The following is a 27683-nucleotide window of genomic DNA, read 5'->3' as shown; positions in this document are numbered from 1 at the left end:
TTTTTTTTTTTTTTTTTTTCCCCCCCCCCCCCCCCCCCCCCATATGTTATAATTGTATATCCTCTATAAATATTTTTTTACTGTCTGTATCACATTTATGTACTTTATGAATCTTAAGGTTTATTACTAGGGCTGCCAGTCGATGAAAATTTTAAATCTAATTAATTACATAATGTGGTGATTAATTAATTATTTTTTATAAATTTGACTGTGAAAATACCCTTAAAAGATAATTTATAGCTATTGTGTTAAATGAGAAAAGTATCAAGTAGACATTACAAATAAATATTTTATTTGATTCAAAAAAAGAAAAAGAAAATACACGTTTAGGCTACAACAGCCTAACATAAACTATAATACAAGATGATCTGAGAAAAAAGTATTTTTTGCTCATTCGATTTGTTCAAATGGCTCAAAGTTCTGCTGCATGTGGCTTTATAGGTACAGTAATATTTTTGTTTCCAAAATTGAGCAAAAACAGAAAATATGTGACCTTGGACCACAAACCCAGTCATAAGTCACACAGGTATATCAAAATAATTGATTTTTCTTTTATGCCAAAAATCATTAGGATATTAAATAAAGATCATGTTCATGTAATTTTTGATTAGTAATATGCATTGCTAAAGACTTAATTTTTACAACATTACTTTGATTTTTTTTGCACTCTCAGATTCCAGATTTTCAAATAGTTGTATCTCGTCCAAATATTGTCATATCCTAACAAACCATACATCAATGGAAAGCTTATTTATTCAGCTTTTAGATTATGAATAAATCTCAATTTTGAAAAATTAACCCTTATGACTGGTTTTGTGGTCCAGGGTCACATATTGTGTTTAAAATATAACATAAACGTAACTTCTTATTTACTGGACTGTTGTATAGAATTATATTTGCACTCGTGCTATTTGGGACAAAAACAGCACTCCTGTGATATTGCACTTGCTGCTCATGTGACATCACTTATCATACGACATAAACCTGAGACAACTCATACAGGGGCATTTTTGCCCCAATATATTGAATTTAAGGGGCATATACTGTAGCTGCATTTTATGGACTACATCATGCAGTGAGCTGCTGCCCTGCATCATGTTTGTCAACTCAGCAGTCAACTGGTTGAAATGAGGTATATAGGTCTTGGGTGGGGTGGGTGCGTTAACGGCGTTAAAATATTTTAATCACGCTAATTTTTCATAACTAATTAATTAAATTAACATGTTAAATTGACATCCCCAGTTATTATTATGAATATATAAGATATAGACAAATAATTTAAAATGTATTTATATAGATCATATGCCCATACGCTCACACACGTTGCAAACATGCTTTAAAGGAACACTTTAGTTTTACCGTTTTCAAATCCATTCAGCCGATTTCCGGGTCTGGCGGTAGCACTTTTAGCTGCAGCTTAGCATAGATCATTGAATCTGATTAGACCGTTAGCATCTCACTCAAAAATGACCAAAGAGTTTCAATATTTTTCCTATTTAAAACCTGACTCTTCTGTAATTACATTGTGTACTAAGACCGACGGAAAATGAAAAGTTGCGATTTTCTGGGCCGATGTGGCTAGGAACTATACTCCGGCATAATAATCAAGGAACTTTGCTGCCATACCATGGGTGCAGCAGGCGCAATGATATTACGCAATGCCTGAAAATAGGCTAACTTCCGCCAACATAACCAACGTGACCACCTGCTTGCACAGGAACCGTGCCTTCCGTTGGAAATTACCTAGCTGGGGACTATTTTCAGGCACTGCGTAATATCATGCCGTAGTTTTAAAGGCTTTGAACATAAGAAGTTTTCAAAATTCATCATAATTGCATAAAATCATCTCAACTTGCAGTGTCATATAGCTATTGTAAATAACATGAAACAAGTGAAAACCCACACTATATTTTTGAAGATCAGCCACTGAATAAGATCAGTGAATCAGGCCACAAAATGATGATTACACCATCATCAATAACTAACCAGAACCATTTAATCATAATTTTTCTATGATTTTCTTGCTATAACAAATGTGCTTTACAAACAGTTACAACAACCAAACATTAAAAAGTGAAGGGTCAAGAGCCCAATTAAAGCAAACCCTGATCGCCACGATGGTAAGGTCAAACTAAATGTTTTCAATAAAACATCTAAACCTCTGTTAATTCTCAAAGAATTTTTGTAGATATATGACAGAAATAAAGTCAAACTGTAATGCTGTTTGTGGAGTTGTTTGATCATGTTCTGCTGTTTTATTTCAGTTGATTTCATCTAAGGCTGTGGCTGTATGTCAGTTGTAGTTTCATTTCTTGCTCTTTTCTTCAGCGATTCTGCTTGTTAACAGCAACTGCTCATCATTGGCTGAATTCACTCATTAGTTGTCATTCTCTCTGTCAGGTGGACTATATTAGTAAACTCATGTAGGGAATAGTGAATGAGGGTGTAGGGTGTCATTTGAAACAGCCTCTGAGTGTCGACTCTGAACGCTGTTACTTCACAGTACTGCAGAAGGCTACTTTCTCGAAAACAACAAATATTACCCAGAATACATTGTTTTTTTTTACGGCATTGTACTGTTGTAATGAAAAAACTGGATGTTACTGTCAGAATATGGCCGTTTTTTTACAGCAATTTTTTTTACAGTGTAGGCATATAGTATACAGGGTTTGTATGGTGCTTGAAATCCATGAAAATGCGTGAATTTAACGTAGTGTTTTCAAGGTTTGAAAAGTGCTTGGATTTTGGATAAAGTGCTTGAAACCGCATGAAATTGCAATGGCATTGATTTTATAATAATTTGCTTTATTACTGAATAGTTCACTTTTTAGATAAAATGTTATTTTTTATCTAAAAATTTATGTTAACATTTATGTTAATGCGTTTTTATTGATGTGCGCCTTCTGATAGAACAGGGTGGGAGATAAAAACATGCCAGGAGGTTGCCGCTTCAGTCAGTGTTGTCTTGAAAGCCTGTTTTGAAGCCGTGTAATAGGTAAGCAATCCTGCTCAGTTAAACTAAAACTTTTAAGACTGTCGTGATTAAAGTAAAATAATAAAATAAACATTCAAAGTAAAAAATGCAGCATGGGTGTTTTTAGATTAAAGCATCTCTGAAGTGAACCGACTGCCTTCAGAAAAGTTTCAGTGGCATTTTCATTTCATCTGACCAACATATAATGTCTGATAAAGTAGCGTTTATGAGAGCGGCGCGGCTTTGTGTACAGCCCTTACTGGGGAAGCTGTATTTCTGCCTTCTAAAAGCGCCACCTAGTGGCAGAAGATGAATATGCATTTTTAATAAGCCCCTCTGCTGTTTTTATTCAGAACAAAAAGCTAATGTGCCTTAAAAAATTAAGACAGTAAGGTGTTTGCTTTAAATTAAAACAATTATTTATACTTTTGACTAATCCCTTTTCTTTATTTAAAAAATTGTTTAAAGTCTGAAATGTGAGGTTTGTCACTTTATAAAACTTTATTTGTGAAAATCTGTATTTGAAAATCTATTTTGCAAATCATGTGTTTTTGTGGTAATTTTTTGGTTTAATATGTTAGGCTACCATAGAAATTGCCCTACCCCGCTCATACAGTATTTATTTTATTTGTGCAGGTCTTAAAAAGCCTTAAATGCTATTTTTAAAATCCTGCAGATACCCTGTAAATTCTTTATTTATTATAATTTTTTTAATTGTAAAAAAACAACAACTATACACTGTATGTTGGCTATTTACACATTACAGTGTTATATGCAATCCAGACAGGTGATTTTTAATAGCACAATAACATCCTATTTAAAGTGAAGAACTCAAGTAGGCCCTGTGTAAACCTGTAATTTACCACAGTTTAAAGTGCTGGAAAATGCACCTTGAAAGTGCTTGAAAAGTGCTTGAATTTGAATTTGGAAAAGGTGTAAGAACCCCATATAGGGATTAGTGAATGAGTGAATTTCGGATACAGCTTTCGCAGTTGGTCCATTTTATTTCCACTATAGTTTAACCAGGCGAGTACTATTGCATTGACAGGGTAATCAGCCAATCAGTGATGATGAAAACATAATAGGCGGGCATAATTGCAATGACAGGCCAATCATAGTGTGCGTTTTCTCTTGTATCTCTCCCTCTCTCTTTACAGATTGGTGTCGTTTTTGGACAGTGTCACTTAGAAAGATGAGTGAACCATTTCATCATTCTGTAAATCCGAATTCACCGAAAATCATTTTACAAAGAAACAGCTTCACAGAACTATAAATACTATGCTTCTTTGTTCACTTATATGTGAGGGGGAAATGTTCAGCCCTTAATTTAATATAATGTCAAAACAATTTACACGTTTTTTTTTTATCCCAATGAGCTTTATGTGTTACAATTGATCACAATAACGTGTGTTAAAGAGCACTGTTCAACCCCCATATATTTGTTTTCTGAGGAGTTTCCTCACAAGAACTGTGGAAAGCAGCAAACTTGGGAGGAAATGAGCATCACACATTTCACCAGTGCGATAATGATTCGCTTGATTGTGTTGGGTGAGTCAGATTTCTCTTTCTTTATTTTATCCGTTATTTTTACTCAATGTTAACTTAGGCCTAATTATAAAGGGTGTAAAAGGCCCCTAGATATTTGTTATAATTTAAAAAACAAGAACGGCAACAGTATAAATCAGCCTGTTCACGCAAACTACAGTAACGACAGATGTATAGCCTATTACATTATCTGTAGTTGTCTACCCAGTAACCAAACAAGCTAAGCGTACGTCAGACGCTGCGTGCTGTTTATTGTTTTCCGCAGCAGTGTGTTTATACCTGTGATGTCTGTTTTTAGCGTTGACCCTTAATATAGTAGTTGGCAGCGATGAACTCACCTTCGTCACCGCAAGTTGCAGAGAGGACGTAGCTTTGCACTGTACTTTCCATGAAAACTGTCAGAACTACACCTCTGTTACGTGGTACAAGGTGAGCCATATGTCCATCTGTCAAATCTCATATGACCACTGCTAGAAACCATACTCTGTTTGTCATGTTTAGCCTACGGCATGCTTACTTTCTCAAACATTTGGTGATGTGGATATGTTCAGGTGTCTTATAAGTTTATGGTTTATACAGGAAATTAACACAGAATGCGTTTTACGTTTAAAACGCGAGAAAACAAAGAAAAGAAAAAAAAAACCGTTCGAGACGCGCACGAGAGTGTCTGGCGCACGTTTACATAAAAAAACAAAACAATGGAAAAGCAGCGCAGTGGAATTTAATGTCTGTGGCTTTAAGCAGGAAACATGTTGAGACGCATTCATTTCCTTTACACCCATTCCTCTTAATTCTTCATTCAGAGCCAGTTTTATCTGTACATTCAGACAGTGACAGTGACAAACATTTCCAAATAAAATAATTATTGTGTATTTCAATTTCTTAGGGTAATAACTTGCATTTGTCAGACTCTGCTCCGTGTTTTGCTTCCTATGTTTCCTTTTGCCCTTATTTAGTCCTTCCCGTTCCTGTCATTAAGTTCATTTGTTCCCAGGTGTGTCCCAGTAGTTCCCCTGTACTTATACCCTGTGTTTCCCTTGTCCGGAATTGTCTTACCTCAGTGCTATGTGTGCTTTCCTGGTATTCTGTTCATTAAAGTTCTGTTTATTGGAATATCCTACGTCTCCGCGTATCCACGCATGACAGTATTGGAGTGAATTAAATGAATAACATACAACGTTATTTAGTATTACTAAAAATTAAATATATGTGTAGGCCTAATATATATATATATATATATATATATATATCATTAAGTTCATTTGTTCCCAGGTGTGTCCCAGTAGTTCCCCTGTACTTATACCCTGTGTTTCCCTTGTCCGGAATTGTCTTACCTCAGTGCTATGTGTGCTTTCCTGGTATTCTGTTCATTAAAGTTCTGTTTATTGGAATATCCTACGTCTCCGCGTATCCACGCATGACAGTATTGGAGTGAATTAAATGAATAACATACAACGTTATTTAGTATTACTAAAAATTAAATATATGTGTAGGCCTAATATATATATATATATATATATATATATATATATATATATATATATATATATGTGTGTGTGTGTGTGTGTATATGTATGTATGATAGTAATAGTAGCAATAATAACGATGATGATAATAATCTTATTTTTTTGTGAAATAATTTAGCCTACAATAATTCATATTCACGGTTTGTGATAGCCTGTTATTAAATTTGTGGATTTTTGGAGCCTACAGGTGTGCCGATTTTTTTCTGATTTTCATTTTCAAAAATTAGCATTTAAAAATGAATGTACATTTGATTCTAACTGACTGCTGAATGAGTAATTCAATGTCAAATAATTTTTTTTTGTAGTTAATGTGATTAAAAAGAAGCAATTTTTGGTAGTATGTGGTTATACAGTATCAAATGAAATTTGAAGAAAAGAAAGTTAAGGTGCAATTAATTTTCATAACCTTTTTAGTGCTGCAAATGCAGAGCTATTCACACACTTATATAAACTCACTGTTCTTTTTTTTATTTTTTAAAGTTCTACAATAACAGCAGTGACAGATCTACAACAATGACAATCCTCATAAAGTCAGAAAATGTCATCCAAACTGATAAGCGCAACGATTCTGTGTCACTGGATAAAAATGCATCTTTGGTCTTAAGGAAAGTTGCTCCTGCCAATTCTGGGATCTACAAGTGTTTAATTAGAGCCAAAGCTGGAGGAATGAACTGTCAAAATCGGGTTAGACTTAATATCTCAGGTATTTCATATATTAATAAACAATTGTACAAATGAATATGTGGCATAATGATATACAGAGTATTGTACATTTTGGTTTAGTTTCCAGTGTCTAGATACATATTGCTCTCAGTTTCAAATGCAGACAAACAATATGGCTTTGCATTGTTCTTCTAATCATTTATGTGCATGATTCACTTGTTGAAGATCATTTCTGGTTAGATAATATAGCCCCATTTGTCTCCCTAGATTGTGTGTCAACAGCTTCACCCATCATCTTTGATTTCTCCACCAAGTTTATTAATGAATCATGGGCAAACATTAGCATCCCATTGCCTCATGTGAATGATGATTCAGTGCTCTTTGTCCTTTGGGGTTGTGTAGGACTGGCTGTGAGTAAACTTGTCCTCAGTACCATTTGCATATGGGTAAGTATTTCTAAATGTAGCTAATTTATCTCATCTTCTGAGCATTTTATTTGAATTATTACAAGTAAAGGTATAGGTTCAGCAAAGCAGTAGATGTAGCTAAACACAACAAGGAAGTAACTAGTTTAAATACCAAAGCTCTTAAAGAAAACACTGAGGACTAATTGCAAAAATGAACTCTGGAAGTTTAATCCTAGCTGTTATTGAAAAATGGACTCTGGAAGTCTAATCCTAGCTGTTATTGTGAAAACCTATTTCTAAGCTATAAAGGTAATTACATGCTTCTGTTCTCAGGTTTTCAAGGAGCTCAGCAAACTTAAAAGAAGACGGACTTAAGACCAACCACTGTTTACCTGCCACATGGTTTAGTAATTTATTATCATCATTTTAATAATTTATCTGAATTTACCTGTGAATAATACACTTAATGCAACAGTCATGATGAAACCGTACTGATACTCTGAGGAACTGATATCCTTATCAGTGTTATTTTAGAATTATTTATAATATTATATACTATTATAGCATTTTTAACGTAATGGCTTTTATTTTTATATTTTCAGTTTTCATTTTTATTAATGAAATGAGTAATGAGTAATTTTAATGAGTAATTTTGTCATGTGATTTTTGTCATTTTATAATTACTAATATCTTTATTTATTTAAATGTACCAAAGAAAATTGTAATAGTTTTAGTTTAACAATAAAACTGCTTCCTACAATATCTAAATACATATGCATTTGTATCCATTTTACTGCTTTAAATTGTCCAGTAATAAGGTTAATGACCTAGTTTAAGCTTTTATAAATGTGTTTGTTTCTCTTTGTGTGTGGGTGTTGTGTGTGGAAATTGGTTTGCTCCATGGGTGCAAATGTTCGGAAAAAACTCATATGAGATCATCATCCCCATGAGAAAAAATACATACACAGATATACTGTGCTTTTGACCATGTAGTGTATGGGTTATAACTAAGATTAGTGATAGTATCCTAATGCAAAAAGGCAGTTTTATGAGACAACCATCATGAAACATTTCAGACTCTCTAATTGAGGAACTGGCCTTGCTTCATATCTGTTATATTTATTTACAATTTGCTCATTAACCATTAAACGGAAGTAACCATTCTTACTTTCAAGGCATGAAACTCATATGTATAAAATCGTAAAAATAGTTTAACGGGGTTTTACAGCAATACCATAGAAAAACAAAAAAACATTTAGGTTCCCCAAAGAACCTTTCAGTGAACAGTCATAAGAACTGTTTTTTTTCCTAGTTTGAGGAACATTTTAAAAATCTAAAGAAACTTTTCTGCTATAAAGAACGTTTTGTGCAATGGAAAGTTTCCATGGATGCTAAAGGTTCTTCATGAAATCATAGATGCCTTTATTTTTAAGAGTGTATGTAGAATCTCCACACAGCTTTTTACGGTGGCCAAATCTATCAACCTCCAATAATCAAAAGCACCATAACTCTGGTCTGAAGCCTCATATGAGAGCTTTATGTGATGGACAGAGAGAGATTTGTCATCATTTACTCTCAAACGTTTTCTCACTCTCATCCCCACAAGAAAAATGACATATAGGGAACTTAATGCTAAGTTCTGAGTGTATGAGATGGTTTGGACATTGCATGACCATCTGGGTATTACCTGTCTGCAACAGCAAACAAATATGTGGTGCCCAAAACACCTCTGGTAAAGCTTTATAATTGGATCAGTTTGTTTGTCCGGTCCAGCTTGACATCATTTCACACAAGCAGATGCTTTATGTGATGTGCTGAGAGGATCAGCAGCAGCCAGCTCCCCACCCTCAAATCTATATTGCTCCAGAAAAGTAAAAAAAGTCATGCATGACCACTTTCTGTTCCAGTATCTTCCCTCTCACTGAAGGCCAGTTCTGAGGGCATTAAAACCAAGGACCAATCCCCCTAAATCCACTTGCTAAGTGCCTTTCCCCAGGCCATATCTATTAGAAACAAGGATTTAGCTGCCAAAAACATTTCTCTAAGACCAATGTCATCTGCAGATCACTCTGCTTAAAGACATATCACGGGTTAAATAAGCATTTGCAACATTAGCTGTATTATTACATATATTAGTGTTCTAATGTATTTCGCACCAGTTCCTTGTAGCTCAACAAAATCTAAATTATTAACGGACAATATTTTCAGCTACAGGAAGGATAATAAAGTTGTTGGCCATGATGGAAGTAAATTCGAAGCTATGTCTTCAATTCACTCGATTAGTGACTCAGTAGCTCCCTCTTCTGTTGACTGATTGTGGACATTAATCAAAATGTACTTACTCGATGTATATTGCTGGTCTCATTGTGAGCAATTCATGGTGGATGTTTCTCCAAAGAAAAAAAATGCCTTTGTATTCTTTACACAATTTAAAAGAACGTCATATGAAACAGCTGTCCATTTTCTTTTGACATCACCTAAGTAAATAAAGTAAATAAATAAATAGTAAATAAATTTAACCTTTAGCCATAAAATGACCATAGGCTATGTCCTCTTTTTCCAGAACATGTCCTGGCCAGGATTCTAGGTATTGAATTTATTTAATACACGAGTTTCACAATTTGAGTTGAATTACTGAAATAAATGAACTTTTCCATGACATTCTAATTTATTGAGATGCACCTGTACATCACGAAGATGTCTATTTGACGTCCGCATCCTACATCTGGATATATTTTTAAAGTGTTTGCTCATCTGCAATAGGTCTACAGGACGTTTCCTATAGACGCATCAGATGTCAAATAGACGTCTATTAGATGTCTTTAAGATATTTATGATTTAGAATGTAAAACTAAAACTGACATCTTACAGACATCTGTCAGATGTTTGTTCACAGCAGATGCTTTCCAGATCAATCGATCTTTAACAGACATCTTGCAGACGTGGGTGTGCTATCTGAGAAATTGCCTAAAATGTCCTGGTTTTGGCTTTGTTTTCCTATATGGCGTACAGTTCTCATACACTAGCTATTATTATATGTGCATGGGATACAGCTACGTCCGGAAAACAACAATAAAGTATATTCGCTACCTATTAGATTGTGTTTTATTAACGTCTACACCTACCCCAACCCTAAACCTAACCTTACAATAATGCAGCTAGCCTACAGTAATTCATTGTTGTTCACTGTGACAAAAATGATGCAATATTGATGTGCACATGTCCAGTAGGACAATCTGGCCATATCTGGTCGATTATTTAATGCCTTCATGCTATTGGTCAAACTACATTTTAGTCATACCTCCAGCAAGTATAAAAACAAGAGACAAACGATTTCAATTTAAAAATGTCGTCCAGACATATCTGGGGAAAAGAGGATGTATTGTCACCCACCTACATAAAACTGTTTAGGTATTGTTTTTAGCAAATCAACATTCGTGCTGGCTCCATTCCGGTATCTTTATTCCCCCCCACAAATCTAATTGTTTTCTTCTACTATTTTCCATTTTGAATATCCTGTTCCAGCAAATTGAGAACTGTGCAAAACCACTTTAAATCAAAAATGAATTAGTTCCACAAAGCTCAAATAGACAAAGCTACAAAGAGTTTAATTTGACGGTTTGCTTCCTTCTGCAGAGTGAAAAAGAGATTTTGGATCTCAAAACATTTCAGAAAGCAGAGAACTGAAAGAGGGAGAGAAATGACAAGTACTGACCTTGAGCGCTGCACGAACTCACATTCAAATTATAGTTTACCCAAAAATGTAAACTGTCAACAATTACTCACCTTTAAACTCTAAATGTATGACTGTATATATATTCTGCAGAGCACAAAATAATTCTGAATGTTGGTAACCAAACCACTTTGAGTGACACATTGTGGACGCTGGGCTGTTGGTGCTCACAGGTACTTTGTAAGTGAGTAATCACATGATGAGAATTTCTCCTTAACGCGATTCTTTCATTAAGCTGCAGGGGGCCCCAAAGCACACAATAATGACTCATTCATATGCATATATTTCTTTCCTAGTGAGAATCTTTCAGATCACTGCCATAGGATTTCTGCCAACTCTCATATATTCAGTAACATAGCTGATTTGTGTAGGTACCCAATGTCCTTCCCCCTGCAATGCAATGGAGGTGGTGTTGTTGTGCGTTAAAGGCACAGGATATGCAGAACAAAAAAGTCCAGGATTTTGTGTCATTATTCAGTCATACATTTGCTTTGTGGTTTGCATCAGCATAAAGGATGTCAATTACACATACTAAACTCCAAGACATCATCTGAATCACTGAATGCAGCCTGCTCTCGCTTCAGGACTACAACAATTAAGGTCCCGAAAGTGTGAAGGAAAGATCATTAACGTCATTAGCTACTGTCCTCATTGATAAGTGACTTGAGGCTCGTTCTACTTTTAAGTGTTTCTGTACAATCTTAAAAATATAGGCATCAATGGTTCAACGGTGAACCTTTACCATCCATAGAAACGTTTCATTCCACAAAAGGTTCTCTACAGTAGAAAAAGGATCTTTAGATTATTAAAATGTTCTTCACACTAAGAAAAATGGTTCTTTTAAGAACTGTTCACTGAAAGGTTCTTTGGGGAACCAAAACTGGTTCTTCTATGGCATCGCTGTGAAAAGCCCCTTTTGGAACCTTTATTTTTAAGAGTGTAGCTTGATTGGTAGAGCTCAGCAAAGGGTTTGACTGATAAAAGTATCTACCAAATAAACATTCGCAGCCAGTTCTTTCTATTTATTTGTTATATTTTAAATACATATGCTTCAATGGATCCATAACAGGATACATTTTGGTATGTGTTATTCACAGATTTCACATGATTTCATAGTGTAGTTCTTTCTAAAATACACAAGGGGAAGGACATAGATTTTAATCCAACCTATAACTGCTCATTGCACAGTTTTTCATAAGATCCAATGTTTTATGAATTCTACTGTATGCTGCATACAGGTAACAATTAACGGATCATTATGGAAGGACTTTGACCACTTTTCTCATGTTATAGTTCATTTTTGAGCAATGCAGAATTGTTTATTCAGGACAATAGAGTACACAGAGTTCTTCTGACATGTAATAAGACTCAACAACAAGCAGGTAACTCCACTGGGAGAATAATAAACAAATATTGACATTTAAAGCTTATGTAGATAAACACAAAGATTGCTTGCAATGACTGAGTCTTGGATTTCTTTTATCTTTGTTCACCTTACAGGTCAAGTTAAATGTCAATATGATAACAGAACAGCACTTTGCATTAAAAGCATTTGTGTTGAGAATGAGAAGGAAGAGGATTTGAATCTGATCTGAAAAATCTGATGTATACCGCTGTCTTAAGTCTCTGACAAAAAAATAAATGGCGAGACCCCAGTTACATTCCACCACTGAAAGGCAACAATATAGAGAAATGTGAGACTTTGACAGCTAAATGATCCACTCATACTGACTGCAGCTTTTGGGCAGAGTTTGACTGCATAATGTTGCTAACTGGAGACAGTCCAAGCTGAATCTGATTCTGACAACTATGAGAAGCAACAAAGTGAGTGACACCTCAAAAAGTCAGACTAGGAAGTGCCCTGATGTTTTTGATGTCAGCAAGCAAGTTTCACCACAGACTGTTAGTAAGATTCCATTTCAGCAGCTTTGAGCAGATGCATTTACACACCAAAATGGCTCGAACAGTCACTAAACTAAACTAAAACAAAATATATAGCCTACACATTTGGAACATAAGGTACTGTGAGGTCTAGAAGTGTGAGACCACTAGTTCAATTTTTTTTTCCTTTTTGCATTTCTTAATAGCATTTTTGCATTTCAATCTATTTTATAAGTCTAATAATTTGAGTGAAAAGTGAAAATGAAAAATTTATATGATTTTCGAACGATCGGTTTTATTATTTGGTTTGTCAATTTGCTTTAATGACATCAACATTTGAGCTTGCATGAACTCCTCAAGTTTGTATAGAACTCGATATGATGTGATCCAGTATAAATTGAAATGATCCAGAGATAAAAGTTTTGGCAAATCTTGATTTTTTTTTACCATTTGCTTGGTACAAAAATTTATGATTTCTAGAAAAAAATTGTAAGCATAAAGATCCCCCCATAAACCTAACCATCAGTGGGCCCTAAGCAGATAATATGAAAATGTACAAAAAAGATCATACAAATTCACCACCGATTTGCCAAAACGGCTTTTGAAAAACTGTCAAACGATCAATGTCACTAATTTACTAATTTGAATTGACACTTAGAAATAATGCAGCAATTCAAGTATTTAATATTAATGTTAATCACGTCGTTTATAAAATTTTCTTAAATCCTAAAACTGTGCATTGATCTGAAAGGTTTTAATGAGTTTAAATCCTAGATTTTCAGTTTAGTTTCAGACTGTCAGACCCCACTGCATAATGAATACACATAATAGACACGACTAACACATAACTGATCTGCCCTTTCAGCAAGCGATAGGTCACATTCGATCCACCCCCAGTTCTCTGATTTTCTTGCAGCACCTGAGCTTTCCAAATCCTTGATAGTGCTCAACAAATTTCCAGTCCTTTCCTCTGAATGCTACGAGTCTGCTTTTGTCCGTATCTTTATCTCTTGATATGTAACCTCATTATGATCACCATGCTTTGGCATCGTACATCAAGGTAAACTTTTTCTTTGTACAATCAGTCTCCTTTCAAATCAGACATTCATCTGAAGTGGAGGCTGACAGCCAAAACAGCACAGTATCTCCTTAAAGGTCTTCCTCATTTCCAGACTGCGGCAGGCGTAGATGAGTGGGTCAATCACAGAGTTGCACATAATGAGGACCAGGTACATGGTGAAGTGAGACATGTAGCAGAGGCAGAGCGGATGGTGTGGACAGGAAACCAGCAGAATGAGGTGGAGGAAAAATGGTGCCCAGCAGCACACAAACACGCCGAGGAGGATGGAGATGGTCACGGCTCCCTTCATACCGCTGCGTTGACGTGGGGTCGGGTTGCTGGTGGCCGCTGGGGGTAATGCTGCGATTCTCTTTACGTGAAGTCTGGCGAGAAGAAACATGTGTACGTAGAGAGTGGCCATGAGCACTAGCATGGCAAAGAACATTGTGATCAGACAAACAATCACGAACTTGCTCTCTGAGTACACTATGAAGACGATCCCACAAACCACACACACCAACCAGATCGCAGCGATGGCCACCAGCGATCTGCGTATGGTCACTATGCTGTGGTAGCGTAAGGCGTAGAAAATCGTGACGTAGCGGTCGATGGCAATCGCCAAGAGGTTGCAGATTGATGCCACGAGAGAAATACAGATCATTGAATCAAACACATTGTCCATCAAACGCACAAAATGGTCATTGGCCACCAAAAGGCGACTGCTTAGTACGGCAATGACAACGGTCTCCAAAGAGTTCGAAACACTCACCAACATGTCCGCGGCAGCCAGGCTGCACAGGAAGAAATACATCGGAGAGTGAAGGTTCCTGTTTTTGACCACGGCCAAGATGACGAGGATGTTTTCCAGAAGACTCACAATACCCAAGGTGAGAAAAACCTCTGCCTGGATCTGAACCTGCTCGCACAGCGCCCCTGCCAGAGGATCAATGGTGCTGCCATTAGGAGGCAAAGACGTGTTGTTTGCAGGTTTCTGCCCTTCAAGAAACTGCAGATATGAGTCGTTCATCAGGATTTTTTAAAGATAAATAGATGGGGAAGAACATATAGCAGATAAGGGATGGAAATTAAAGAGGAAACAAAAAAAATCAAAGCAGAAACAATTATAGAGTAAAAAAATGATACAGATAATGGATTACATAGAAATAGAGGAATCTGAAAGCTGCAGGTGTAGTTAACAAATGTTGCAGTTCTACAAATGTTGGTTTCAAAAATCCTCTGCTGCTCTTCTGTTTGTTGGAGATGCTTCTGTAGAGATGCTGTGTGATTCAGAGGCTCAGAGCAAACAGATTTTCTCTCACAGCCACTGGCTGTACGTCAGCACATGCAGCCTCCGCCTGCTCTTTGCTCAAGATTTTAAATGAAAGATGTGGGTACGTACACACGAAGACACACAAATTCATAGTGCATGGCAACAGGCAGGTGTGTAATTTATATAAAGGTTCCATATGCAAGAAATCTGTAGACGCACCCATAACAACAAAAGACAATACTTTATTGAACCTTTTCTGATAAGAAGTGTGCTGCAAACGCGAGCATTTTTGACGATCCTTTCTGTCCAGTCTGCTCGTTTTATCGCGTTTAACCTCAGCTGTCGTCGTTTTTTTTGTCTGGCAGTGGCAGCAGATATGCGATCAAATTTCTAATTTGAGGCTGTATTACGTCGATTCTGGCACCCAACATCACAACAAGATGATATTTTAAGCTCCTTATGTAGCCGAATCTGCACTGGTTTGAATGGGCCGCCTCCAGTTTCCCCTTTGTTTTGCTGCCTCCAGCTAGCGCAGTGTCGTCGCTGACCCTAGTTACCTGTGGTTGGCCTGGCCGTGCGTCACTCAGAAAACAACAGGCCAATCAGAAGAGAGGCTCATGAATATTAATTACACAGACCAAACTCGACCTGTTCTCAGAGCTCCTGAGAGAGGAGCTGTAAAAATATATTGAGATGGTTTTTGGTACTTATACCGCAAATGTATATTCTTAAGGACATCAAAACCTCAAATAAAACTCCAGAAAGGTGTACAATATGGGACCTTTAATATATTTTTCCAAAGCTATGTCATGCTTAGGTTTTTATTATTGTTAATACTTTATATTAAACTTCTAATGCTCATACATTATGGTGCATATATATGTCATCTTTATATGTCATTGTGTTGGTTAGCATATTAAAAATATGTTGTTCATGTGCAAAACACCTTGGAAGGGTCAAATACTTCTGTCTAGAGCATGTTTAAGTAAAACATGCTACATTTAAAAATGCTCCGCTGATGAACGGAAAAGGAAAGCAGAGTCTCAAAAAGCGATTTTAAAGACTGAAATTCTTTTGACATTCAAAGTCAAAACACCAGTTTAGTGCAAGTTTACACCAAATAAAAAAGCTTTGCTGTTAACCGTGAAAACATGTTAGGACTCATGTTCTGCAAATCAGAATAGTTCACCTAAAAATTTCAGTTTGTTAAATACTCACCCTCAGGCCATCCACTTCCTTTTTTTAGTCATCAGAACAACACCAATGGATCCTCTGCAGTGAATGGGTGCCATCAGAATAAAAGTTAAAATAGCTGATAAAAACGTCTCAGGTTACGTATGTAACCATGGTTCCCTGAGAAGGGAACGAGACACTGCGTCCTCTAGAGGTCGCTATGGGGATCGCCTTCAGCGTGACCAGTTTCTGAAGCATACATCCTGAGACGTTCCCTTCCGAGGGAACTTCGAACTGCATCCTCTAGGAGGTCGCTATGGGGACTGGTATACCCACGCCGTCATGCTGAGGGGAGTGCATGCCAGAAACCACGGTGAGCACTAAGTACCAACTCTACCATAGCCATGGGAGTTGCCCCAAGGACGCCTGACGGCTGTCAGTGACATTATCCCCTTCGGCCAAGGGCCTGAGCTGCATACCCTAAAGAACTTGCCTGTTAAGGGCTGGGCTAGGAAGCCCAAGCCTAGGGCAGAGCTCAAGGCTTGGAATTAGAAGACAGAGATTCCTTTAAGGAGATACGGTCAGGTGTCTAAAAACCAAACCAGACCCTGGCCTGCCATCCAGGGGGGCTACCGCCGGTTCTGAATAAACCTGCTCAAAGAACTGACTCGACAGGTCTTTGGTAGCAACACCCTGCTCAGAAATGTATCAACAGAGATACATAAGTTGAGTGGAGCCCAAGGTGAGAACCGGGGCCTAAACCAACTCAGAGACAGGGAATGAGGCTGACAGCTGCGTTTTAGAAAGTGCGCAGAATACTTAGCGTGCACACTTACCACAATGTGGATTTTAGAAAGTGCACAGAAGCTCAGCGTGTGCACTTACCATAGCATGGATTTAGAAACACTGTTGCTTAAGGGGTAACCAAAGCTGTATTAAACCAGCCTAGGAGCCCTACGTGACTGTGGCATGCTCACAGAACAAACTCCAAAGCATCTGCTCACAGATGCCCAGAAGGGAGCAGCGCGGTTGCAAGAGGCCCTTCATGGTGAGGGGAGCACAGCTAGATCACTTAACAAGCAACCCGCCAGTGAGGCAAGAGATGGCCCAGCCACCTGGCATGACAGCAATCTGGATCTCAAAAGAGCGGAGGCCCAACTTCAAAAGGGGGCTCGGACGCTCAGATCGAGAGGGGTGTGCTCATATGAAACCCCCAAGGGCACTGCTAAGCTCGACCCACAAGGAGAGCGGCTTAACAGGGAGGCGGAGAGAGGCTTCACAACCTGACTGCTACTCAATGGAGCTCAAACGAGCGCAGGACTCGATGAGAGAAGTCCACAGACGCTCAATCGGGAGCGGCAGGCTCAAAGACAACCCTCTGAGGTGAGGGGAGCACTGCCTGGTGTAACCCAAATAGAGGCAGTTTATCAGGGAGGCAGCAAGTGGCCTAACTACCTGATGTCACTGCCACGGAGCTCAAGAGCGAAGGGTTCAATCCCTAGCAAGGAGAGAGAGGAACCCAGCTCGACCAAAGCGATCAATAGCCCAGGGTCCGAGCACCTAACTCTCAAGTCAAGAGGAGGACTCACACAGTCTGCCCAGGACCGGTGAGCTAAAAGGGACCCTCCCGCAGAGAGGGGAGCTCAGCCATGTTCGGGGAGCAGATAGATCGCAAATGGGACATCAGAAATCAGAACAGGATCCTGCTAGAAGGGGATCACACATTTCTACAGGGAACGACAGGGTCCCAAGAGAGACGCAACTGACCAAAGAAGCCTAACACTCAGTTTCGTTGCAAATGGAGTTTTCGGGAGCAGCACTCTCGGCTCTCAAGCTGAGGCAGGCCCTTACAGCACATACTGGGAGCGGCTCATAGCTAACCCTCACAGTGAGGGGAGCACTTCTCCGCTCGACCAGAAGGAGGCGCTAGATTAGAAGGGGTAACCCAGCAGGGCCCAATAAGAGACAGTCCACTGGTGCGGCTGGACACCGTCTCATGCTCTCTATCTTGATAGAGAGCGCGGGTCACATATAACCAGACCCGAAGAAATAGCGGGACCAAACAACCATTCATGCTTACAGAGCTTACTGCTCCTCAGAGAAGAAGCACACAAGAGGGTTTTCCCACAGAAACACAAATCTCTTGTACCTCAGGGAACGCAGAGTACTTAAGCCCACTCCGCAGAGGGGCGATTAATGGTTCGACCCTAAAGGCAGTGTGAAAGGGATGACCCGCAGGCCTGACCGTCTAGGCCAACAGGCCTGTTGAGCCCCTTAACGCCTCAGCGAGAGGAGCTCTAGCTCAGAGAACGTGCATGATGGTTAAGGAAAGACTTAAATCTCAGGAGACCCCTCAGGGTGAGAGATGAGTAGCGCACCCTGGCCAGTTTAGGATAGGGAGCATGTCACGAAGCATGTACTTAGAAGAGTACTAGCCCGCGAGAAGGACCCGCAGGTCCTGAGGTTGCAGTGTTATACTGGGGACCTGATGCTGGGAGGCTTCCGCAGAAGCCCAGGCTGCGTGTGGGGGGTGGGGTCAGACCTAAAAAATCTGAAAACAGAACAGGTCTGAGTAGCGCTGCAGAGAAAGGCTAGTGTTGAATACACAAAAACTAGCAGTAGAGTAGATGAAATGTATCGTACTCACCAACCATGGCTCCCGCACTTGACTCAGGCTCATGAATATAGGCTGGAGGCGAAATCTGAAGAGAACTGGGGTCCGGACCATCAGTAGATAGTTCTATGAGACATAGAACTAGCCAAAACATCATAGGCCCAGCAAAAGAGACTGCAATGCAAGCGCAGGAGGCTCCTACCTAACCTCAGTTAGGAGGGAAGCATTTTAGGGGAATTAGGGAGAAGAAGATGAGAGTAGATGGCTCAGGTTTTACTCTGGTCCAGACGAGAGCATTGAGAAAACCTAGTCTGGATCACCTCCCTCAAATCTTGCTCGTCACCCTTTGACCCACGCCCCTTTTGAGCCCTACCCGCAGGCGGGGGAGGAGCGTGAGTTGCGACACTAGTCTTCTAAGCCCACCTCTGATCCTTAGATCGAGATGGGCCAGGACCCCTTTGTGTTCAGGCTCAGACCTGGACCTTTGTGGAATGAAGGATTTAAAGGCAGCCAAGCGCATCTTGGCCTCCTTAAACTTTTCGACCACCATCTCGACGGAAGTGCTGAAAAGCTCAGAAGGGGAAACTGGCACATCAAGAAGAAAGCCTTTCTCTTTTGATCCAATATCCGCCAGATTCACCCACAGATGTCTCTCCGTAACCTCCATGGCTGCCATGGATCTGCCAATGGCACCTGCTTAGTGGCACGGAGAGCAAGATCTGTGGTGCGACGCAAGTCAGACATCTCATCAGGGGATAGACCCTGACCCTTATCCAGGTCTTTCAGCAGATCAGCCTGATAAGCCTGAAGCACTGCCATGGTATGCAACGAGACTGCAGCCTGACCTGCTGCCGCGTATGCCCTGCCATTCAAATGAGATGTATCCTGAAGGGGTTTGGACAGCAGGGAGGGAGCCTTAAGAGAAGATGTCTCCCCCATAGAGAGATAGCAGGCCAGTGTCTCTTCAACAGGGGGCATCTTCTCATAACCATTCTCACGCATCCCTCGATGTTGGCATAATTAGTATGCTGGAATCTATGGATGCGAGACAAGAATGGATTTTTCTAAGCCTTCTCGATCTCCACATAGAGATCGGGAAGAAATGGAAGGCTCACCTGAGCTGGAGGGCTATGGCTAGAAAGAAAACACTCGTCGAGGCGGCCTCGAGGGTGTCACTTCCTTGGCCCACTTCCACGGCAAGTCATGCCTCGCCATGGCGCGATCTATAACCTCAAGCAGCTCATCATACTCGGGGCAGGAGGATTGGGAGGACTCAGTCTCGACTTCTTCGTCCTCATCTGACATCTCCTGCTCATCCTGGTTTGGAACCAGCAGAGCACTAGCCGCTGGATCAGACGATGTAAAAGAGATAGCATCGTCTTCCAGCAGCTCACTCTCGTCCATGACTGAGGAGCCCAAAAGGGAAAGACCCTTTTTCAACTCATCAGCCAGGTCCATCTGCGATCCCCACAAGCTCATTTTCCTCCATGCCTCAGCAGCGGAGGGTCCTGAACCACGGGGAGCTGATGGTTGTTCCTCTTTCCTCGAAAAGAGGGACTAACGAGAGCGGAGCTTTTTCATAGGAAAACGCTTGCAGTGCACGCAAAATGCCTCCTCAAAGACACCGTGCATGTGCTCTTCGACCAAACAAACGACGCAAAGATCGTGTGTCATCTTAAACGCCTTACTAGTGCTCGCCATGGTAAAGAAGAATAATCGCTTTTACCGGCCAATGTTATTGCTGTGTTTAGATGCATGCTTCAGACACCGGTCACGCTGAAGGCGTTCCCCAGCGACCTCTTGAGGATGCAGTTCTAAGTTCCCTCGGAAGGGAACATTACAATAATCCACAAGTAATCCACACAACTCCAGTCCATCAATTAATGTGATGTGCATTTTTTTGGGGATGGGGTAGAGAGGGACTGGGAAAGATTATGTTCATGCTTTTACATTAAAACCTTTTTCCTTTTTTTGCAATTTAATAATTTATACACCAGATGGTTTGTGTTAATAACAAAATAAATAATTTTGTTTGATCTCTATCATGGAAGTGATTTGTAATCACTTGATTTTACACAGGCTTGCTGTGATAAAGACATGTCCTTGCAGAACTGTAGTCATTTTCTGCTCTTGAGACAGAAAAATATCTGTTCTCTCATTCCATGCACTATCCAGGGTAACTTGCATATATATATATTTTTGCCACAAGTCTTTCATTGTGAAACCTTGAGGAGAGAAACGTGTTACAATGCATGAAACGCCACAAGAAAAAAAAAAACTATATAAACTTATATGAAGTGAATAATTGAGTTTGAGCGTATATGTGATGAGTGTATTCCCACAGGATATTGATTGATTTTTTTCACACCTCATCACCTGCTTCAGTGACTTCATGAAAAGTTCTAGACCAGGCTGTTTCACATCGTGCTTGGTTCACACTCCAGCAGATAATCATTTATCAATACATCTGACTCCATTTGGTGCCTTCTCAGGAAACCCAGGGAAAAAACAAGAGCTAAATTTATCAGTTAATCTAACAGTACTGCACTGCTGATAAGAGAGATGAAGCATGTTAAATTGAAGTGAATAAATGAACCTGACCATCAAACCAATATACAGCGATTCAGTCAGAATGAATGGAGCTTTGGCATGAGAAATGAATTTGTTTTTTGGACATTCTGATTATCTGTACTTTTCCACTGGATAAATCAAGGACATACCAGCCTCAGGAACACTTGAATATGTAAACGGAATATTTAACTAACTGGAGGTCCAGGAGTGCAGCAGGGTCAGGGTTAAAGAATACTGATGGTGTTTAAATTACAGTTTGTATTCCACAGGCAATGTAGTGAATTTACTTCAACATTGTGCACATTCGAGTAAGTTTACTACATTGCCTGTGGAATACAAATTCAGATTCAAACTACAATTAATCTCGGTGCTTGCCCCCTTGGATGCAGCCCAACATATGGGTTGGCAAATCTCATAAAGAGATGTCCAGGACACATTTTACCCCAAAAATAGGGGGGGAAATTTTAGGGGAAAATAACATTTAGAACATTGTTTTCAGAACAATTAAGCGAATTTACACCCAAATTCTTCTGCAAAGCAAAATACAGTCATTACTGTAACAAGAAAACATATTTATATATAAGTATTTAAACATTGATAGCATTTGTTGCACACCCTAATAATTAATTTAATTTTCATGAAATCATTGCAAATACACTAAATAGGTGATGAAAATCAGTTAAAAAGACCAAAGTACTTTCTCACAACACAGTAAACACCATCTTCACATCAAGAATGCCTAGATGCTCTTTGTTTCTTACAATTCACATCACACACAGTTTCCATGCGTTTCCTTTTATAATAATAATGTTTTGAAACCTCAGACTTCAGAGTTCACAGAAAACCTTTTAGTATCAGTTTCTTATAATGTTTCGCTATTGAATGGTGGAAGAGTGACAGGAGACAAAGTGTCAAAAATCACCTTGACATTAAACGCAAAAAAAAATGCATATACTGTAATTCTCAGCCATGTAAATTCCTGTTCATCATTGCATACCTGTCAGTACATGTAGCTATGGGGAGGAATATAACCTTTGCTCAGGAGTCCATTTGTGTCTTAATGAAATCCCCCTGACTTGCATCTCTCTCTGACTCATAGAGTGCACAGTTCTGTTTTTGTCTTGGGGATGGACACCTAGTCCATCAGTACTGAAGTGAATAAATAACATGTGTTTGTAATAAACAAATCCATCATTAAGATGTTTTTAACTTTAAACTGTTGCTTTCGGACAAAATATTAGTCCTCTACTGCTTTCTTCAATGAAAAAGTCATCTGGTCTGAATCAGGAGAGAAATATGCACAGATTAAGCACCATTTACAAGTGAAAACGGGCCAAAACAGTTCTACACAAATATTGTAATGTTTTTATCAGCCGTTTGAACTCTCATTCTGACAGCACCCATTCACTGCAGAGGATCCATTTGTGAGCAAGAGTGTAATGCTAAATTTCTCAAAATTTGTTCATATGAAGAAACAAACTCATCTACATTTTGAATGGCCTGAGGAAGAGTACATTAAGTAAATTTTCATTTTTGTGTGAACTATTCCTGTGGCTTATTTTTGTTATATCATTGAGTGTTTTTGAAGCTGAATAGCTTCATCAAGTGAGACCAATTGCTTCATGTTTTCATACACTCTTGCACTGTATAAGCTATTGAGAATTACTGTGCAGACTTTATGCAGCCAAAGGCACCATTTCATAGATGATGGATTTCACAAAATTCTTCTGACATTATCCCTATTACACAATATTAATGCGCTCAGACAGCGGTCACATCATTTCATAAGAAGATTAGCTGTGGCTGTTTACCTGCAATGTCTGCATAATTTTTGTCATATTTACTCTGTGTAATAAAACAGCAAATATTTAATATTACAAGAATTTCCCCCTTATTAGAAATGCTTCCTTAAATAAAAAATAGTTTGGCATAATGGACACTTGTATGTTTGTAAGTGTCAATAAATAAAATGATGAAAGGTGTTGCAGTGTGTGTGTTAAAACAGTGCCAAAGTTTTCAAACCCTGTAACACTAACTTTACAAAGGTTTTTGCATAAAGTCTCAAATACATGTGGGTGTATTTAACAGTCTCTTCGCATTATTAGTTAGTTCCATGACCCTTGCCCTGCTGTGCCCACACACAAACCTGCAAAAATACAGATCCAGAAAGACTTTGCTAAATGTTCTTTGTGAATTTAAGACTGAATTTGACTCAATTGTTCTCAAACAAATGGCCTTTTCTTTAAAATACATTTAAGTAGTTTAAGCTGCAGTGTTATTTTATTATCATTGATATACAATAATATTTTTTTGTTAATATTTTGAATAAGATTTTATTTTAATATTTTCATTTCAATTCTAGTTATTTATTTATTTTTTTTACTGTTTTTGAATGTCTACTTATACAGTTTTTTTAAATACATTTTTTAATTAAAATGTATTTAGTTTTAGTTATTTTAATAACTCAAAAACAAACTAAAAATAAGAAATGTTGCCTTGGCAACTAGCTGAAATAAAAGTTTATTTTAGCTAATGTGTATTTTCTATCAAGTAAGGATTTTTTTTATGGTTTTAGTTTAACGTTAATAACAGACCACAAATATAATGGCAAACAAGTTGCAGACCACATACATTTTCCAGACACTATCATAATAATAAGACTTGAGGATGCATAACCTGATCTTAAAGGGGTCATATGATGCGATTTTAATTTTTCCTTTCTCTTTGGAGCGTTACAAGCTCTTGGTGTAAAAAGAAGATCTGTAAAGTTGCAAAGACTAAAGTCTCAAATCCAAAGAGATATTCTTTATAAAAGTTAAGAGTCAGCCACGCCTACCTAAAACGGCTTGTTCTAACACGCCCCCACATGTCTACGTCGCTATGTGGGAAGATTTGCATAACGCCGCCCAAATGTTCACGCAAAGAAAGAAGGCGTAACTTTTATTCTCGCTGTAGTTTTGTTGTTGCCGCCGCCATGTTGTAAAGATGCTGTGTGCTTCGTAGTGAAAGCGAAACTACTTTGTTTGGTCTTCCAAAAGAGGACGATATCTGCTTCGTCATGCCTGGAGCTGATCCGTGCTGGTTGCTGAGGAAATACATCAACTTTGCGCTGTGGATCGCCGGAACGGCTTTCACCGTGGACGAAACGGAGTCCAGCCCGGGGTCGTCACATGTCCTTTCGGACACTTTCGGTCATGCCATTCTCAAGTCCGCCGCCTCTGTTCACTCTAACCCTCCCGCCGTTCCTCACCCTAACCCCCGGCCTCTGCTCACTCTAGGCCGCCGTGGGACGCTGTTTGGTTGTGAAAGCGAAACTACTTTGTTTGGCCTTCCAAAAATGGACACGACTAGAAATCAGTGGTTAAGTTGTATTTACAACACTGTTCCAGAACACTTCAACTCAAATATTCAGATGTGTGCAGCACATTTTATGGAGGATTGTTTCCTGATCCTGGGAGAGTAGACTACAATGCCGGCTGTTCTGACTCAAAGACTGTAAGTACGTTTTTTATATTTAAAGAGTTTTTATATTTTTTATATTTAAAGTGAGTTTTTTGGGCAGTGTAGAGTAAGGCTTGTTGTTTGTCATTTCTCCGATCACAAATGCAGACATGGTTTTAGGTTTACGCGGCATAAGACGCAGTATAAGTCATTATAATCCATAATTATGTACCCACTGGATGCAACGAATGCCTCGTTTATAATGGGTTTTCATGTTTTTGAATCATCGCTCCAGCCTGACAGGGCATCATCACAATATGGTGAGGGGTGAGGGGTGTAACATTTGTCTCACGCTTGAGGTATTCGGCCAATCACAACGCACAAGATAGCTGGCCAATCACAGCACACCTCGCTTTTTCAGACCGATGAGCTTTGTAAAAATCTACGCGTTTCAGAAAGGCGGGGCATAGAGGAGAAACAATAATGTACAGTATGTGGAAAATAAGTTTTATCAAAGTTTTTTGAACCTTAAACATCATAAACATTTCATTACACCAAATACACAAAATAATGTTCTTTTTAGGAGCATCATATGACCCCTTTAAATATGACCTATTTTTATATCTCATTAATAGCAGAGTCATTGTCATATGTGCCCTTTAGAGCAAAATAGATGTTGATCTGTGTAAATATGAAGAGAGCCGTGACAGTGACATTTCAAGAAAATGTCACTGTTTTTCGAAGAAAGCAAAGTGAACATGAAATGGAATCATATTTCTCCTCCTCTTCTCATCTGTTTTTCTCTGCAGTGGGTTTCTATGATTTTCCCAGCAGATTCAATCAGTAGAAGGTTTTATATTCTTCATCAAACAAATGACACTGGCTAGAAGGGTCTTAGTAGTCTAATAAGAGAAGATTATGAAGGGGGTCTATATATAAAATGGGGGTCTATAATCAAAAATTCAGCACATCCTTTCCACCAAGGTCTTTCTTGCTTATAAGAGGTACTAATGTTTCTTTTTCTTTTGCACTCAATCTCAATTTACTGTCAGATTCAGTCTATTCAGGTCTAAACACAGCACACTCACTAGTTGCGTAAGCAATGAATGTACTCATATGTGCCCCTTATATGATGTTTTGTAATGTTTTGCACATGTCTGTCATAGGGCTGGACAATAATTCAATATCAATATGTATCGCGATATAATTTTTTTCAATAACGGTGATATGATTTTTAAACACATTTCCGATATTTCGATATTACCAGTTTCCCAAACATTGATTTATTTGTGGCGTTTGACTTCGTTGAATAAACATGAGCACTGCACGTTTCAAAATCATAACACAGCGCGGGTGTTTTATATGAATGTATCTCTGGATCAGAAATGTATCACTGTCTTCAGAAAAGTTTCGATGGCATTTTCATTTGATCTGATAAAGTAGCATTCATGAGCGGAGCTGCTGTGATTACAGCCATTACTGGAGAAACCGCTAGTTTTATCACTCTAAAAGCGCCTCCTGCTGGCAGAGAATGAGTTTTCATTTTCAATAAGCCCATCTCCAGCAACATTTCCAGGTTTTGTTGTTGTTCAATTTTTTTTGTTTTCTGCAGCGACTCTGAGCACTTTTCATACCCTTTTTTCTGGCTGAAGCACATTTGTTTCAACCTATAAGAATAATCAGCCTACACTACCAGTCAAACGTTTTTGAACAGTAAGATTTTTTATGTTTTTTTTTTTTAAGAATTCTCTTCTGCTCCCCAAGCCTGCATTTATTTGATCCAAAGTACAGCAAAAACAGTAAAATGTTGAAATATTTTTACTATTTTAAAATTGCTTTCTATTTGAATAGATTTTAAAATGAAAAATTTTCAGCATCATTACGCCAGTCTTCAGTGTCACATGATCCTTCAGAAATCATTTTAATATGCTGATTTGCTGATTATCAATATTTAAAACAGTTGAGTAATTTTTTTTTCAGGATTCTTTGATGAATAGAAAGATCCAAAGATCAGCATTTATCTGAAATAAAAAGCTTTTGTAACATTATACACTATTCCATTCAGTATCATTTTTATAATTTTTTTGGGAAAGAAATTATAGAAATTAATACTTTTATTTAGCAAGGACGCTTAAAATTGATCAAAAGTGATGATAAAGGCATTTATAATGTTACAAAAGATTTCTATTTCAGATAAATAGTGTTCATATCGATATCGGAATTATATCGTATCGACCGAAATTAAGAAATATATCGTGATATCAATTTGGGCCATATCGTCCAGCCCTAGTCTGTCATTTAGCTGTGTGTTTGTTGTTGCTTCTGTTTTGCTGTCAAAGGATGAGAGATGCAATATTAGATTAAAGCAATAAGATTTTGCTGTCTGGAAAGAAACATTTCTCGTAATTCCAAACAACATGTATTATTAATTTAGTAATCATATACCAAGAGACTATACAATACAATTAATAAATTGACAGACAAAGCCTTGGGGCTCAGCAGATATCAAAATGCTTGAGAACTCACTCTGCAATTGTTGGGCAGTTTGAGAGATTGATATTGGGTTAAGAATATGGGAGGGCAAGGTTTGTATAAAAGCCTTAAAGCTGATTATTTTTCCCATGTAAAACAATGAATTCAGCTTATTATGCACAGACCAACTGTCTGTAGGTTGATTCTCTAAAAAGTGAAAAGCACTGTATTATAATAATTTCTAAAATATTTTGAAATGAATTTTCAGCAGCCATTAGTCTTCAGTGTTACATGGTCCTTCAGAAATCATTCTAATATGCTGATTTGGTGTGCAAGAAACAATTCTATCAATG

General features: G+C 38.3%; 2 protein-coding genes across 2 annotated transcripts; one reads left to right on the top strand and one right to left on the bottom strand.

Moving 5' to 3' along the window:
- The first annotated feature begins 2919 nt into the window (after window positions 1-2919).
- On the top strand, window positions 2920-7681 carry LOC107556308 (CD83 antigen-like). The gene is made up of 6 exons (XM_016239384.1): window positions 2920-2995; window positions 4132-4522; window positions 4818-4948; window positions 6526-6748; window positions 6976-7154; window positions 7449-7681. The coding sequence occupies exons 2-6, from the start codon at window positions 4471-4473 to the stop codon at window positions 7488-7490; spliced, it is 627 nt and encodes a 208-aa protein (XP_016094870.1). The 5' UTR covers window positions 2920-2995; window positions 4132-4470; the 3' UTR covers window positions 7491-7681.
- A 6233-nt stretch (window positions 7682-13914) lies between these two features.
- Window positions 13915-14861, bottom strand: LOC107556307 (uncharacterized). The gene is made up of 2 exons (XM_016239383.1): window positions 14559-14861; window positions 13915-14355 (listed from the first exon to the last, which is right to left on the bottom strand). The coding sequence occupies exons 1-2, from the start codon at window positions 14814-14816 to the stop codon at window positions 13927-13929; spliced, it is 687 nt and encodes a 228-aa protein (XP_016094869.1). The 5' UTR covers window positions 14817-14861; the 3' UTR covers window positions 13915-13926.
- Window positions 14862-27683: the final 12822 nt, after the last annotated feature.

Source organism: Sinocyclocheilus grahami, unplaced genomic scaffold (assembly GCF_001515645.1).
Source record: "Sinocyclocheilus grahami isolate Dianchi unplaced genomic scaffold, SAMN03320097.WGS_v1.1 scaffold564.1, whole genome shotgun sequence".
Lineage (NCBI taxonomy): Eukaryota > Metazoa > Chordata > Actinopteri > Cypriniformes > Cyprinidae > Sinocyclocheilus > Sinocyclocheilus grahami.
Note: the sequence above shows the minus strand (reverse complement) of the source record. Positions and strands in the feature narration are given on the sequence as shown.